A 13,600-nucleotide genomic window follows, 5' to 3' on the forward strand; every position below is an offset into this window, starting at 1 on the left:
GCCATCAAGTCTGCTCCAACATTCTGTCATGTCTGATTTATTATTCCTCTCAATACCCCCGTGACCTTTGACACCCTGGCTAATCAACAACCCATCAACCTCTACTTTAAATACACCCAATGACTAGGACTCTGCAGTCGTCATTGACAATGAATTCCACAGTCTCACCACCTCTTACTTTAGAAATTCCTCCTCATTTCTGTTCTGCGGGGATGTTGCTCTATTCTGAGGCTGTGCCCTCTGGTCGTAGACTCCCCCACTAAAGGAAACATCCTCTCCACATCCACTCTATCTAGGCCTTTCAATATTCAATATGCTTCAATGAGGTCACCGCTCATTCTTCTAAACTCCAGCGAGTACAGGCCCAGGCGCATCAAACACTCCTCAAATGTTAACCCTTTCATTCCTGGAATCATTCTCATGAACCTCCTCTGTACACTCTCCAACGCCAGCACATTTTTTCTTAGAAATGAGCCCTACAACTGCTCAAAATACTCCAAATATGCTCTGACCAGTGCCTTATAAAGCCTCAGTATTACATCCTTGCCTTTATATCCTAGTCCTCTCGAAATGAGCGCAAACATCACATTTGCCTCCCTCACCACTGACTCAACCTGCAAATTAACCTTTAGGGGATCCTGAATGAGGACTCCCAAGTCCCTCTGAACCTCTAATTTCTGAATTCGTTCTCAGTTTGAAAAGCAGTCTACACTTTTATTCTTTCTACCGAAGTGCATGACCAAGCATACCACAGCAGCATAGAAGCAGGAGCAACACTATTACAGCTCAGGGCATCGAGGTTTGGAGTCCACTCCTAGCATCCTCTGCACATCTTCCCCGTGGAATTTGTGGGTTTCCTCTGGGTGCTCTGGTTTCCTCCCACAGTCCAAAGTCATACTGGTTAGTAGGTTAATGGGTCATTGTAAATTGTGCTCTGATTCATCATCGTGGCTCCGTCTGTTTAAGTAGACAATGGATGCGCCTGTCCGGGGTGCAGATCTGGGAGATGAATATGGAGATCCTGGGCTGCCCAGACATCAAGATCCCCCTCTCGGCCTCGCGGATGCGAAGCAGTTCATTTGGCATCAGCTTGGCTGCAGGGGCTGCCGGGAAGTGACGTGATGCGTCATCCAACCGCCTTAGGGGCTCTACTCCGGATTTGTGTAGGGTTTACTCCTCAGCTCTCTCTTCTCCCGAAGATACCCACGAGGCAGTGGGGTCCGTAACTCTGGATAGGGGCCCATACTGGGTACTGTCAGCGGCAGCCAGTTGAGCCTGGGACTCGTGTAAGGCAGGGTCGTCACGCCCTGTAGTAGTGACACATGGAGCCATTACCCACTACCCACTGTGCTCTGATTAGGCTGGGGTTAAATATGTGGGTTGCTAAGTGCTGCAGTCGGGCTGGAAAAGGTCTGTTCCAGCTGTGTCTGTAAATAAAGACACAGAAGCTCACTTCCCTGTGCTGCTTTCAGTCGCACGATTTGCAGTGGGGTCAATGCCAGAGGCTGCCGACAATCCTTGCCAGAACACGGCACAAGTAAACACGGTCTCCCATCAGCCTCTCTGTGCAGGTTGTCAGTCAAACAGTGCTTCCTAAATCACTCTGATTACAGGAAGTGTATCAGAAACAACTGAAGAACAGGCCAGCCTCATAAACACTTCACCCTCCCCTGGCCACCGAGAAACAGAAGCTTTGACGAGATTTTAAAAGTTGAGAATGGAAACAACCGATCTTGTCTTGGGGGTGGCTGTATTCGAATGGCTCAATCTTAAAATGCTCCTGATATTGCTGTTAGGTTTCTTACTGGTGTACTATCTCATCCAAGCAAGGACACCAAGCCAGCTTCCCCCAGGACCTTCCTTCTGGTCTCCGTGTGGATATTTCTTTACTCGTGACAAGAATCTTCTCCACTTCAGGATGGTACGTGTAATCCAATAGGTGAATGGGGAACGCACTTTCTCTCAGGAAACTGCGTCAAGCAAACATCGCGATTTTCTATCGGTAAATTGTTGAACAGGTCTGTTATTGTCGTGTGTACTGAGATACAGAGAAACTGTTTTATGTGCTAACCATACAGGGCATTTCATCATATCAGTACAGTGAGGGAGACACAGGAACAGAAAATGATAAACTCAAGAGATGCTGGAAATCTGGAGCAGCACACACAAAATGCTGGAGGAGCTCAACGGGTCAGGCAGCTTCCATGGAAATGAATAAACAGTCGAGGTTTTGGGCCGAGACCCTTCAATTCTGTATCTTGAGGACCTGAGTTACGGGGAAAAGTTGAATAGGTTAAGAATCAAGATTTGTCTTGATTTATCCCCTGGAGCGCAGGAAAATGAGGGGAGATTTGATAGCAGTATACAATGTGAGGGGTATAGATATAGGGTCAATACAAGCAGGCTCTTTCCTCTGAGGTTGGGTGAGACTACAACTAGAGGTTTTGTGTTAAGGGTGAAAGGTAAAATGTTTACTGGGAACACAAAGGGAAAACCTTTTTGCTCAGAGAGTGGTGAGAGTGCGGAACGAGCTGTCAGCAGAAGTGGTGATTTCAACATCTAACGGAAGTTTGGATAAGGACATGGATGGGAGGCTGTGATCCAGGTGCAGGTTGATGGGACCAGACTGAAAAATATCTTGGCACAGACTAGATGGGAAGAAGGGCTGGTTTCTATGCTGTAGTTTTCTATGACTCTATAATATAGTGTTACAGTTGCAGAGAAAGTGCAGTGCAGACAGACAGTAAAGTGAAAGGCCATTATCGGGTAGATTTTGAGGTCAAGAATCCATCTTATCATACAAAGTTCAAAGTAAAATGTATTATCAGAGCACATACATGTCAGCACATACAACATTGAGAATCTTTTTCCTGTGGGCATACTCAACAGTAACTGTTAATCAAGATCACTGAACAACAAACTGTGCAAATGCAAACATAAATAAATAGCAATAAATAAGGAGAGCATGAAATAACAAGATAAAAGAATCCTTAAATGAGTGAAGGTATCCTCCTTTGTTCAAGAGCCCGATGGTTCCGGGGCGGTAATTGTTCTTGAACCTGTGATGTGAGTCCTGAGGGTCTGGAACCTTCCAACCAGATGCAGCAGTGAGAAGGGAGCATGGTCTGGGTGGTGAGGATGTTTGACGATGCTTTTCCACGGCAACATTTCAAGTGGATGTGCTCAATTGTGGGGAGGGTTTTACCCGTGATGTACGGGGCTGAATCCATTACCTTTTGTAGGATTTTCTGCTCAAAGGCATTGGTGTTCCCAAACGAGGCCATAATGCAGCCAGACAGCACACTTTCCACCACACACCTACAGAAGTTTACCAAGGTTTCAATGACACGCCAAACCTCCGCAGACTCCTGAGGAAGTAAAGGCGCTGTTGTGCTTTCTTCACAATTATATTTATATGTTGGGTCCAGAGCAGGTCCTCTAAGATAGTGACACCCAGGAATGTAGAGTTACTGACCCTCTCCCCTCTGGTGATTACTGGCTCATGGTCCTCTGGTTTCCCTCTCCTGAAGACTACAATCAGTTCCTTAGTCTTATTGACATCGAGTGAGAGGTTGTTGTTATTACACCACTCGGCCAAGTTTTCAATCTCCCGCCTGTCTGCGGATTCACACCACCTTTGATACAGTCCACAGCAGTGATATCATCAGCAAACTCGTATATGGTGTTGGAGCTGTGCTTAGCCACACAGTCATGGGTGTAAAGTGAGTAGAGCAGGGGGTTAAGCACACATCCATGTGGTGTTCCTGTGCTGATGGAGATTGTGGAGGAGATGTTTTTGCCAATCCGAACTGACTGGGGTCTGCAAGTGAGGAAATCCAGAAAACAAGGGGGTTTAGAGGCCCAGGTCTCGGAGTTTACTGATTAATTTTGAGGGGACAATGGTGTTAAATGCTGAGCTGTAATCGATAAAGAGCATCCTGATGAATGCACCTTTACTGTCCAAATGTTCCAGGGTTGTGTGAAGAGCCAATGGGATGGCATCTGCTACGGACATGTTGGTCTGGTAGGCAATTGGAACGGATCCAAGTTACCATTCAGACAGGAGCTGTTATGCTTCAACAGCAGCCTCTCAAAACACTTCATCACAGTGGATGTAAGTGCCACCGGCTGATAGTCACTGAGGCAGGTCACCACACTCTCTTGGGCACAAGTACGACTGAAGCCTGCATGAAGCAGGAGGGTAACCACACACTGCCTGAGTGAGAGGTTGAAGATATCTGTGAACACACCAGCCAGTTGGTCATCACAGATCTTCAGTTCTCAGCCAGGTACTCCATCCGAACCAGATGCTTTCCTTGGATTCAGTCTCTTGAAGGCAGCCCACACGTCATCGTCAGATACTGAGACCAAAGGACCATCAGAAGACGTGGTGGGGGGAGGGGTGCATCACGGTTCCTCCCTGTTCTGATGGTGTAAGCCAGCATAGAAGGTATTGAGCTCATCTGGAAGCAAAGCTTTGCTGTCCCCCAATGTCGTTCGATGTAGTAGGTTATGGCATTCAAACCCTGCCCCAAGGGGGTTATTCAATAATCTTATAACAGAGGGCTAGAAGCTGCTCTTGAGCACAGTTGTACATGTTTTCAGGCTTTTGTTATTTCTCCTCACTGGGGAGAGGCGAGGGGATGTCCGTGGTGGGACCGATCTCTGATTACGCTGAGGCAGCGAGAAGTGTAGCCAGAGCCCATGGATGGCTTTCACGATATCTACAGCTCTCTGCAGTTTCTTGCAGTCACAGTTGCCAGACCAAGATGTGATGCCTCCAGCTATCAGTCTTGACTTTCATTTCTGAAAGTTAACAAACTTCAAATGGAGAATATTTCAAATAAATGACGATGATGATGACAGCTGGTTCTTCACTGCGAAGATCAGGAAGGAACTCCATCTCTGTCGGACTTTTCTTCCCACCTGCACTGCGTAGGTTTACAGTGAGGATCGGTGCGCTTGGACCGATTCCGCTCTTTAGGCCGGGGGACGTTCCACGATGGCACAGTGAGCGACAACTGCAGTAACCGCAAGGCTGTAGGTTGAGTATCGGAGTTTTCCCTCTCATACAAACTGCCTGGCAAGACTGAGAGCCATCTACTCAGAGCTGTCCTCCTGGGCTTGCTGCCAGCTGAGGGTGATGAGCCCAGCCTGCCCACCTAGTTCAAATAAATTGCTAAACCTGTTTCTCTTTCCACAGGCAGGGCTTCTTTCTCCTCACATGCTACCTGACATACTAAACATTTCCTGCGTTTCCTAGTTTTTATAATTAGTATCAAATTAAAATCTCAATTCAAGCTCACCATTCTTCTGTTACGTAGTTTTTGTATATATTGTTTCTGAATGTTGAGTCTCTAACATTATGTGCCTATAATGGCTGCCAGAACATTTTTCATGGCACTTGTACATATAGTACATATTCTTGTGCATATAGCAATAATCTCAATTGTACCTTGACACCTTCATACCAATTTAATAGTTCCAAAGAACGTCACTTTCTTTTTCCAGTAACTGTACCTACCTCTTATTCAATTTGTCAGTCTCTTCACGTATTCTAAGATTATGTCAAAGGAAATAAATTGTCTGATGTTTTTTTGGAATCCCATCTCCTATCCTTTCCCCATAACCTTTAACAAATCAAGAACCTATCAACCTCTGCCTTAAGTACAGTCAATTTCAAGGCCTCCACAGTCCGCCATGGCAACAGATTACACAGATTTGTCACCTCTGGCTGAAGGAATTCCTTAATTCTAAACCGGAGTTCCTGCATTCTGAGACTGTTCCTTGTACCTTAGACATTCCCAGTATTGGAAGCATCCTCTCCACATTCACTCTATGCAGCCTGTCCCCTTATTTCCAGGCTGTGGCCCTCAGTTCTGGACCACCTGACCAAAGGAAAAATCCTCCCCACAACTCCCTGTAAGAATTTTGTGCAGTCCAATAACATAGAACATAGAATAGTACAACACAGTACAGGCCCCTCGGCGCACATTGTTGTGCCAATTTCAAACATTACCTCCCGTATAACCCCCCACCTTAAATTCCTCCATATACCTGTCTAGTAGTTTCTTAAATTTCAGTAGTGTATCTGCCTCCACCACTGACTCAGGCAGTGCATTCCACGCACCAACCACTCTCTGAGTAAAAAACCTTCCTCTAATATCCCCCTTGAACTTCCCACCCCTTACCTTAAAGCCATGTCCTCTTGTATTGAGCAGCAGTGTCCTGGGGAAGAGGCACTGGCTGTCCACTCTATCTATTCCTCTTAATATCTGTGTACCTCTATCATGTCTCCTCTCATCCTCCTTCTCTCCAAAGAGTAAAGCCCAAGCTCCCTTAATCTCTGATCGTAATCCATACTCTCAAAACCAGGCAGCATCCTGGTAAATCTCCTCTGTAACCTTTCCAATGCTCCCACATCGTTCCTATAGTGAGGTGACCAGAACTGGACACAGTACTTCCAAGTGTGGCCTAACCAGAGTTTTATAGAGCTGCATCATTACCTCATGACTCTTAAACTCTATCCCTCGGCTTATGCATGCTAACACCCCATAAGCTTTCTGAGCTACCCTATCTACCTGTGAGGCAACTTTCAGGTATCTGTGGACGTGTACCCCCAGATCCCTCTGCTCCTCCACACTACCAAGTATCCTACCATTTACTTTGTATTCTGCCTTGGAGTTTGTCCCTCCAAAGTGTACCACCTCACACTTCTCCGGGTTGAACTCCATCTGCCAATTCTCAGCCCACTTCTGCAACCTATCAATGTCTCTTTGCAATCTTCGACAATCCTCTACACTATCTACAACACCACCAACCTTTGTGTTGTCTGCAAACTTGCCAACCCACCCTTCTACCCCCACATCCAGGTCTTAAGTAAAAGTCACGAAAAGTAGCGGCCCCAGAACCGATCCTTGTGGGACACCACCAGTCACAACCCTCCAATCCGAATGTACTCCCTCCACCACAACCCTCTGCTTTCTGCAGGCAAGCCAATTCTGAATCCACCTGGCCAAACTTCCCTGGATCCCATGCCTTCTGACTTTCATGCCTACCATGTGGAACCTTGTCAAATACCTTACTATAATCCATATAGATCACATCCACTACACTACCCTCATCTATATGCCTGGTCACCTCCTCAAAGAATTCTATCAGTCTTGTTAGACACGATCTTCCCTTCACAAAGCCATGCTGACTGTCCCTGATCAGACCATGATTCTCTAAATGCCCATTGATCCTGTCTCTAAGAATCTTTTCCAACAGCTTTCCCACCACAGACGTAAGGTTCACTGCTCTATAATTACCCAGACTATCCCAACTACCTTTTTTGAACAAGGGGACAACATTCGCCTCCCTCCAATCCTCCGGTACCATTCCCGTAGACAAGAAGGACATAAAGATCATAGCTAGGGGCTCAGCAATCTCTTCCCTCGCCTCGTGGAGCAGCCTGGGGAATATTTCGTCAGGCCCCAGGAACTTATCCATCCTAATGTATTTTAATAACTCCAACACCTCCTCTCCCTTAATATCAACGTGCTCCAGAACATCAACCTCACTCATATTGTCCTCATCGTCATCAAGTTCTCTCTCATTGGTGAATACCGAAGAGAAGTATTCATTGAGGTCCTCGCTCACTTCCACAGCCTCCAGGCACATCTTCCCACCTTTATCTCTAATCGGTCCTACCTTCACTCCTGTCATCCTTTTGTTCTTCACATCATTGAAAAATGCCTTGGGGTTTTCCTTTACCCTACTCGCCAAGACCTTCTCATACCCGCTTCTTGCTCCTATCAGTTCCTTCTTAAGCTCCTTTCTTGCTTCCCTATATTCCTCAATAGACCCATCTGATCCTTGCTTCCTAAACCTCATGTATGCTGCCTTCTTCCACATGACTAGATTTTCCACCTCACTTGTCACCCTGGTTCCTTCACCCTACCATTCTTTATCTTCCTCACTGGGACAAATTTATCCCTAACATCCTGCAAGAGATCTCTAAACATCGACCACATGTCCATAGTACATTTCCCTGCAAAAACATCATCCCAATTCACACCCACAAGTTCTAGCCTTATAGCCTCATAATTTGCTCTTCCCCAAATAAAAATTTTCCTGTCCTCTCTGATTCTATCCTCTTCCATGATTATGCTAAAGGCCAGGGAGTGGTGGTCACTTTCCCCCAGATGCTCACTCACTGAGAGATCTGTGACCTGACCCGGTTCATTACCTAGTACTAGATCTAGTATGGCATTCCCCCTCGTCGGCCTGTCAACATACAGTGACAGGAATCCGTCCTGGGCACACTTAACAAACTCTGCCCCATCCAAACCCTTGGAACTAATCAGGTGCCAATCAATTTTAGGGAAGTTAAAGTCACACATGATAACAACCCTGTTATTTTTGCACCTTTCCAAAATCTGCCTCCCAATCTGCTCCTCAGTATCTCTGCTGCTACCAGGGGGCCTATAGAATACTCCCAATAGAGTAACTGCTCTCTTCCTGTTCCTGACTTCCACCCATACTGACTCAAAAGAAGATCCTGCTACCTTACCCACCCTTTCTGTAGCTGTAATAGTATCCCTGACCAGTAATGCCACGTGTGGGCACGTGGCCAAGTGGTTAAGGCATTCGACTAGCAATCTGATGGTCATGAGTTTGAGCCCCAACCGAGACAGTATGTTGTGTCCTTGAGCAAGGCACTTCACCACACATTGCTCTGCGGCGACACTGGTGCCAAGCTGTATGGGTCCTAATGCCCTTCCTTTGGACAACATCAGTGTCATGGAGAGGGGAGACTTGCAGCATGGGCAACTGCTGGTCTTCCATACAACCTTGCCCAGGCCTGCGCCCTGGAGAGTGAAGACTTTCCAGGCGCAGATCCATAGTCTCGCAAGACTAACGGATGCCTGAAGACCAGTAATGCCACCCCTCCTCCCCTTTTCCCCCCTCTCTATCCCTTTTAAAGCACTGAAATCCAGGAATATTGAGAATCCATTCCTGCCCTGGTGCCAGTCAAGTCTCTGTAATGGCCACTATATCATAATTCCATGTATGTATCCAAGCTTGCAGCTCATCACCTTTGTTCCTGATACTTCTTGCATTGAAGCACACGCACTTTAGCCTTTCTACTTTACTACCTTTACACTCTTTATTCTGCTTCTCTTTCCTCAAAGCCTCTCTATATGTTAGATCTGGCTTTACTCCATGCACTTCTTTCACTGCTCTGTCACTCCGGGTCCCATCCCCCTTGCAAATTAGTTTAAACCCTCCTGAACCATGCTAGCAAACCTACCTGCAAGGATATTGATCCCCCTCGAGTTCAGGTGCAACCCATCCAATCTGTACAGGTCCCACCTTCCCCAAAAGAGATCCCAATGATCCAAAAATCTAAAACCCTACCCCCTGCACTAACTCCTCAGCCATGCATTCAACTGCCATCTCCTCCAATTCTTACCATCACTGTCACGTAGCACTGGCAGCAATCCTGAGAACGCCACCCTTGAGGCCCTGTTCTTCAGCCTTCTGCCTAGTTCCCAAAATTCACACTCCAGGACCTCATCCCTCTTCCTGCCTGTGTCGTTGGTGCCAACATGTATCATGACTTCTGAGAATATTATAAGAATAATATCTTCTCATTTTTTTAAAAGCCAAGACGTTGTTTGCTTCAGCTGTCTTCATCACGCACAAGTACCCCAGAAATCATTCCTGGTTTGGGGGCTTGACACAAGATCCCCTGAAATAGCACCAGTTTCCTTAAAAATGGTGGCGCGGATAGATAGGATTGTAAAGAGAACTTCTGGCACATTGGCCTTCATAGGTCAATGTACTGAGTACAGAAGTTGGGATGGTATGTTCAAGTTCTATAAAACATTGGTAAAGTCTAATTTGGAGCATGGTGTCCAGTTCTGGTCAACCACCAACAGGAAAGATGCAAATAGATTGAAAGAGTGCAGAAAAAACTTTCAAGGGTGTTGCTGGGACTAGAGGACCATAGTTATAAGGAAAGTTTGGAATTTTATTCCCTGGAGCGCAGGATATGAGCAGAGATCTTATAGAGGTATACAAAATGATGAGAGGTTTAGATAGGGTGAATGCAAGCAGGCTTTTTCCACTGAGGTTGGGTGACTACAGCTAGAGGTCATAGATTGAGGGTGACGGGTGAAATATTTAAGGGAACTTGAGGTGGAGCTTTTTCATTCAGAGGGTGGGCAGCGCGAGCGTGGAACAGGTTGTCAGCACAAGAGCTGGCGTAAGTTCAATTGCATTATTTAAAAGGAGTTTAGATAGATATATGGATGCTATTATTCCATGGAGTGCAGGAAAATGAGAGATTTGATAGAGGTATACAAAATTATGAAGGGTATAGATAGGGTAAATGCAAACATGCTTTTCCCACTGAGGTCGGGTGGGAGTACAACTAGAGATTAAGAGAGCAAGGTGAAATGTTTAAGGGAACCTGAGCGGGTACTTTCTCCACTCAGAGGGTGCTGAGAGTGTGGAAAGAGCTGCCTGTGGAAGTGGTGAATGCAGGTAGATTCAATGTCAACATTTAAGAGAAGGTTGGATAAGTGCATGGATGGGAGGGGTATGGAGAGCTGTGATCCATGTAGATCGATTGGACTAGGCAGAATAATAGTTTGGCACAGAATATATGGGCTGAAGGGCCAGTTTCTGTGTTGTACCTCTCTGACTCTATGACTCTCTCCCAAGTGAAGGCTCATTGGGGCCTTGTATATTGAGGCAAGACATCTTTAAACTTGTACTAAAATCCCCTTGTAATAAAGGCCAACATACCAATTACCTTCCTCTGTGATTACCTCAGAATGGAGTCCTGGAATGGACTAGTCCTTGATATTCTGCCTTGGGCACCTCCTTGGATTAGAATTCTGGCAGGGTTCAGTAGGTGGGCAGGTATCTTTCACTACTTATCTCAATGTGTGTCACCAGGTGTGGCCCTAGGAAGCAAAGGCATCAGCTACCTGGTATGAAAACCAACGCATCTTTTCTAAATTTTGTTTCAGCTTTTGGAAGATGGAAGGTGTTGGATTCTGGTGTTTTTGCTCAATAGGTTGTTTCAGAAGTCAGGAAAAAGGCACAAAACCCTTTGCTTCACAATTATTTTATTAAGCATTGATAGAACAAGGGCAAGTTAAATAGACAGTGATAGAGGTCTCCTAAGCAAAGGGAAAGCTAAGATTAACATGGCACTGTTTTGTGTAGAGCTATTTTATACTCATAGAGATGAAGAAAATTCCATTTAAATTTATAGGTAAAAATTAACCAGTTAGAAAGCTAATACTCAAATACAGCAGTACCAAGTTAACCAATGAGAAAGCACTTAATCAAAAAATCCAGAACAAAGAAACTTCCAGAGTTTTCCTGAATTATAATTTGTATAGCCACTAGAGGCATACTATACTGTTATATACATATAAGAACCACATAAAGGGCAGACGGATTGTTAAACTGCAAAGAAAATTGCAGTTAATCAATCTAATCTAAGAGTTAAACAGTTGGATCCAACAATGGCTGTGGGGACCTGGCACAGAAGAGGTGAGGCCTGGATCAGATCTGCCACGATGATATTTCATGCTGTGACAGGTTTAAGGATCTTAAAGATCATATAGATTATGAAGATTCGCTTTATGTGTGTGTTTAAGCCAATGTTTAAACTAGCATTTGTGAAAAGTGAGGTGTGTTGTAATTAAGGTACTTTATTATGGATGCTGCAGGGTTTAAGGTTTGGTGTGATTCGAAGAGAATATCCACAGGTAATGTTTGTGTTCTGAGTGGGGTGGATATTCAAATTCCGGACGAACTGCTATTTAGAGTTCTGAATTCTGTAAAAGTATTGGGGAAAGTTATGCTGATTGAATGGCGTTTTGACCAATCAGCTGGTAAGGATGCCATGTTGAGCTGCCCAATAGGATAGGGGCACCTGCAGCAGAGGGACCATGGGCAGTCCATATTTTTAAAGAAGGGAGGAATGTAGCTGAGGGTGAAGACTTTAAAGACAAACTGTTCTCGTTTCTGTGAAGTGAGGGAAAAGAGTTATCTAATGTGAGAATTCTAAAAAGTCCTTCAGATTTAAGTTCTGAGCTAGTTTTGGCTATTACATCACTGGTTGATAAAAGTCAAAGTGTACCTGCAGAAAGCCAAAGTAATCATAGGCCAAGAATGTTCTCTGGGGTCAAGCCCACACCCGATGGGGAAGAAAAACATGAGGCTTGGGCTAAGCAGACATCTCGGTTAATGGATGAATGGCAGTGCTCTGATAATATGGAAAAACAGAGATTGATAAAGAGTTTAAAGGGCCTGGTGGTTGATATGGTGAGATTCCTTAAGGCAGAAAACCCATTAGCCGCATCAGCTAATTACCTGCAAGCTCTGGAAGATGCTTTTGGCTCTACTCAAAGTTCAGCTGATCTTAGGATGAAGTTAGGCGCACATTCCAGGAGGAAGGAGAGAAGTTATCTGCCGACCTTTTCATGTTGGAGATGCTGCTGCTCTGTTTGTGCCACAAAGGAGGCATTCAACGGTCTGAAAGAAATTGCTTGAGGGTGGAACAAGCTGTCACATGACATGATTGCTTTACGTATCCGAATGACCCACAAGATGCACCCTCCTCCATCTTTTACCGATTTACTCAGAGAAGTCAGAGAGGAGGAAAACATGATTGAAAACTGAAACGCTTCCAAAAGCTGAGTAATGTCTTCAGTGGTAGTCCCTGCTACTGAAGTGACTCCTGACGCCACAGATATAGAGCTTTTGAGGAATGAGATGAAAACCCTCCGAGCCGAGCTGACTCGATGGATGTTGCGGCAAAAGGTGAGATGTCCGTTGGGAATCCCAACCCACCTGTAGGACTTACTAAGCCGAGGAACGCTGCTGAAAAGGGTCCTTTGACGAGAGAGACGTCCGGAATTTTCTCCACAACTGTGGAGGAGATGAACATTTCAAGCGAGACTGTGAGGGGCAGGAAAATTTTCAAAAAGTAAGTCAGTGTTTAATCAAACAGATAAAGAAAGAAGCAAAATGTCAGAGGGACCCAGTAAGGGAACAGCCTGGCGTCTCAGAGAGAACACATTCCAATCAGCGTATCAAGGAAAATACTGAAGTGCAAAACCCTATTCCAGACAATTTAGTGGGACCAAGCTCGGATGTATCCATATGGATTGAAGGCATTTATGGTAGAGCCATACTTGACACAGGTTCTCAAGTTATTTTAAAATATTTAGTTTGTAGGCCATTGAGATAGATCATGCCTGACATAATCACACCAAGGGGGTAAAAAGAAACCAGAGTACCCAACGTAGTGCAGCAGCTGCAGAGAAAGCGCAGTGTAGGCAGACAAATAAAGAACTAGGGGCATGTCAAGATAGATTGGGAGATCAGGAATTAATCTTTAGCGTACGATTAGTCGATTCAAGAGATGATAACAGCAGGGTGGAGTCTGTTCTTCAGTCTCGTGTTGCATGCCTCAGGTTTTGGTATCTGGATGGGAGACTGGGAGAAAAGAGAATCTTCAGGATAGGGGAGGGGAAGGAGGGCAAGATGGAAGTTGATGTGTAAAGCCAAGTGAGTGGGAAAGATGAAA

The 13,600-nt window shown here is 45.3% G+C and overlaps 1 protein-coding gene across 1 annotated transcript in view; it reads left to right on the plus strand.

Annotated features, from left to right (window-relative positions):
* The first annotated feature begins 1,530 nt into the window (after positions 1–1,530).
* LOC140204988 (cytochrome P450 2J2-like) overlaps positions 1,531–13,600 on the plus strand; it is a 41,177-nt gene continuing 29,107 nt past the window's right edge. Inside the window, exon 1 of the mRNA XM_072272032.1 lies at positions 1,531–1,921. Within this exon, the coding sequence (XP_072128133.1) occupies positions 1,718–1,921 (204 nt within the window). The 5' untranslated portion in view covers positions 1,531–1,717. The remainder of the gene's footprint in view (positions 1,922–13,600) is intronic.

Source organism: Mobula birostris, chromosome 11 (genome assembly GCF_030028105.1).
Source record: "Mobula birostris isolate sMobBir1 chromosome 11, sMobBir1.hap1, whole genome shotgun sequence".
Lineage (NCBI taxonomy): Eukaryota > Metazoa > Chordata > Chondrichthyes > Myliobatiformes > Myliobatidae > Mobula > Mobula birostris.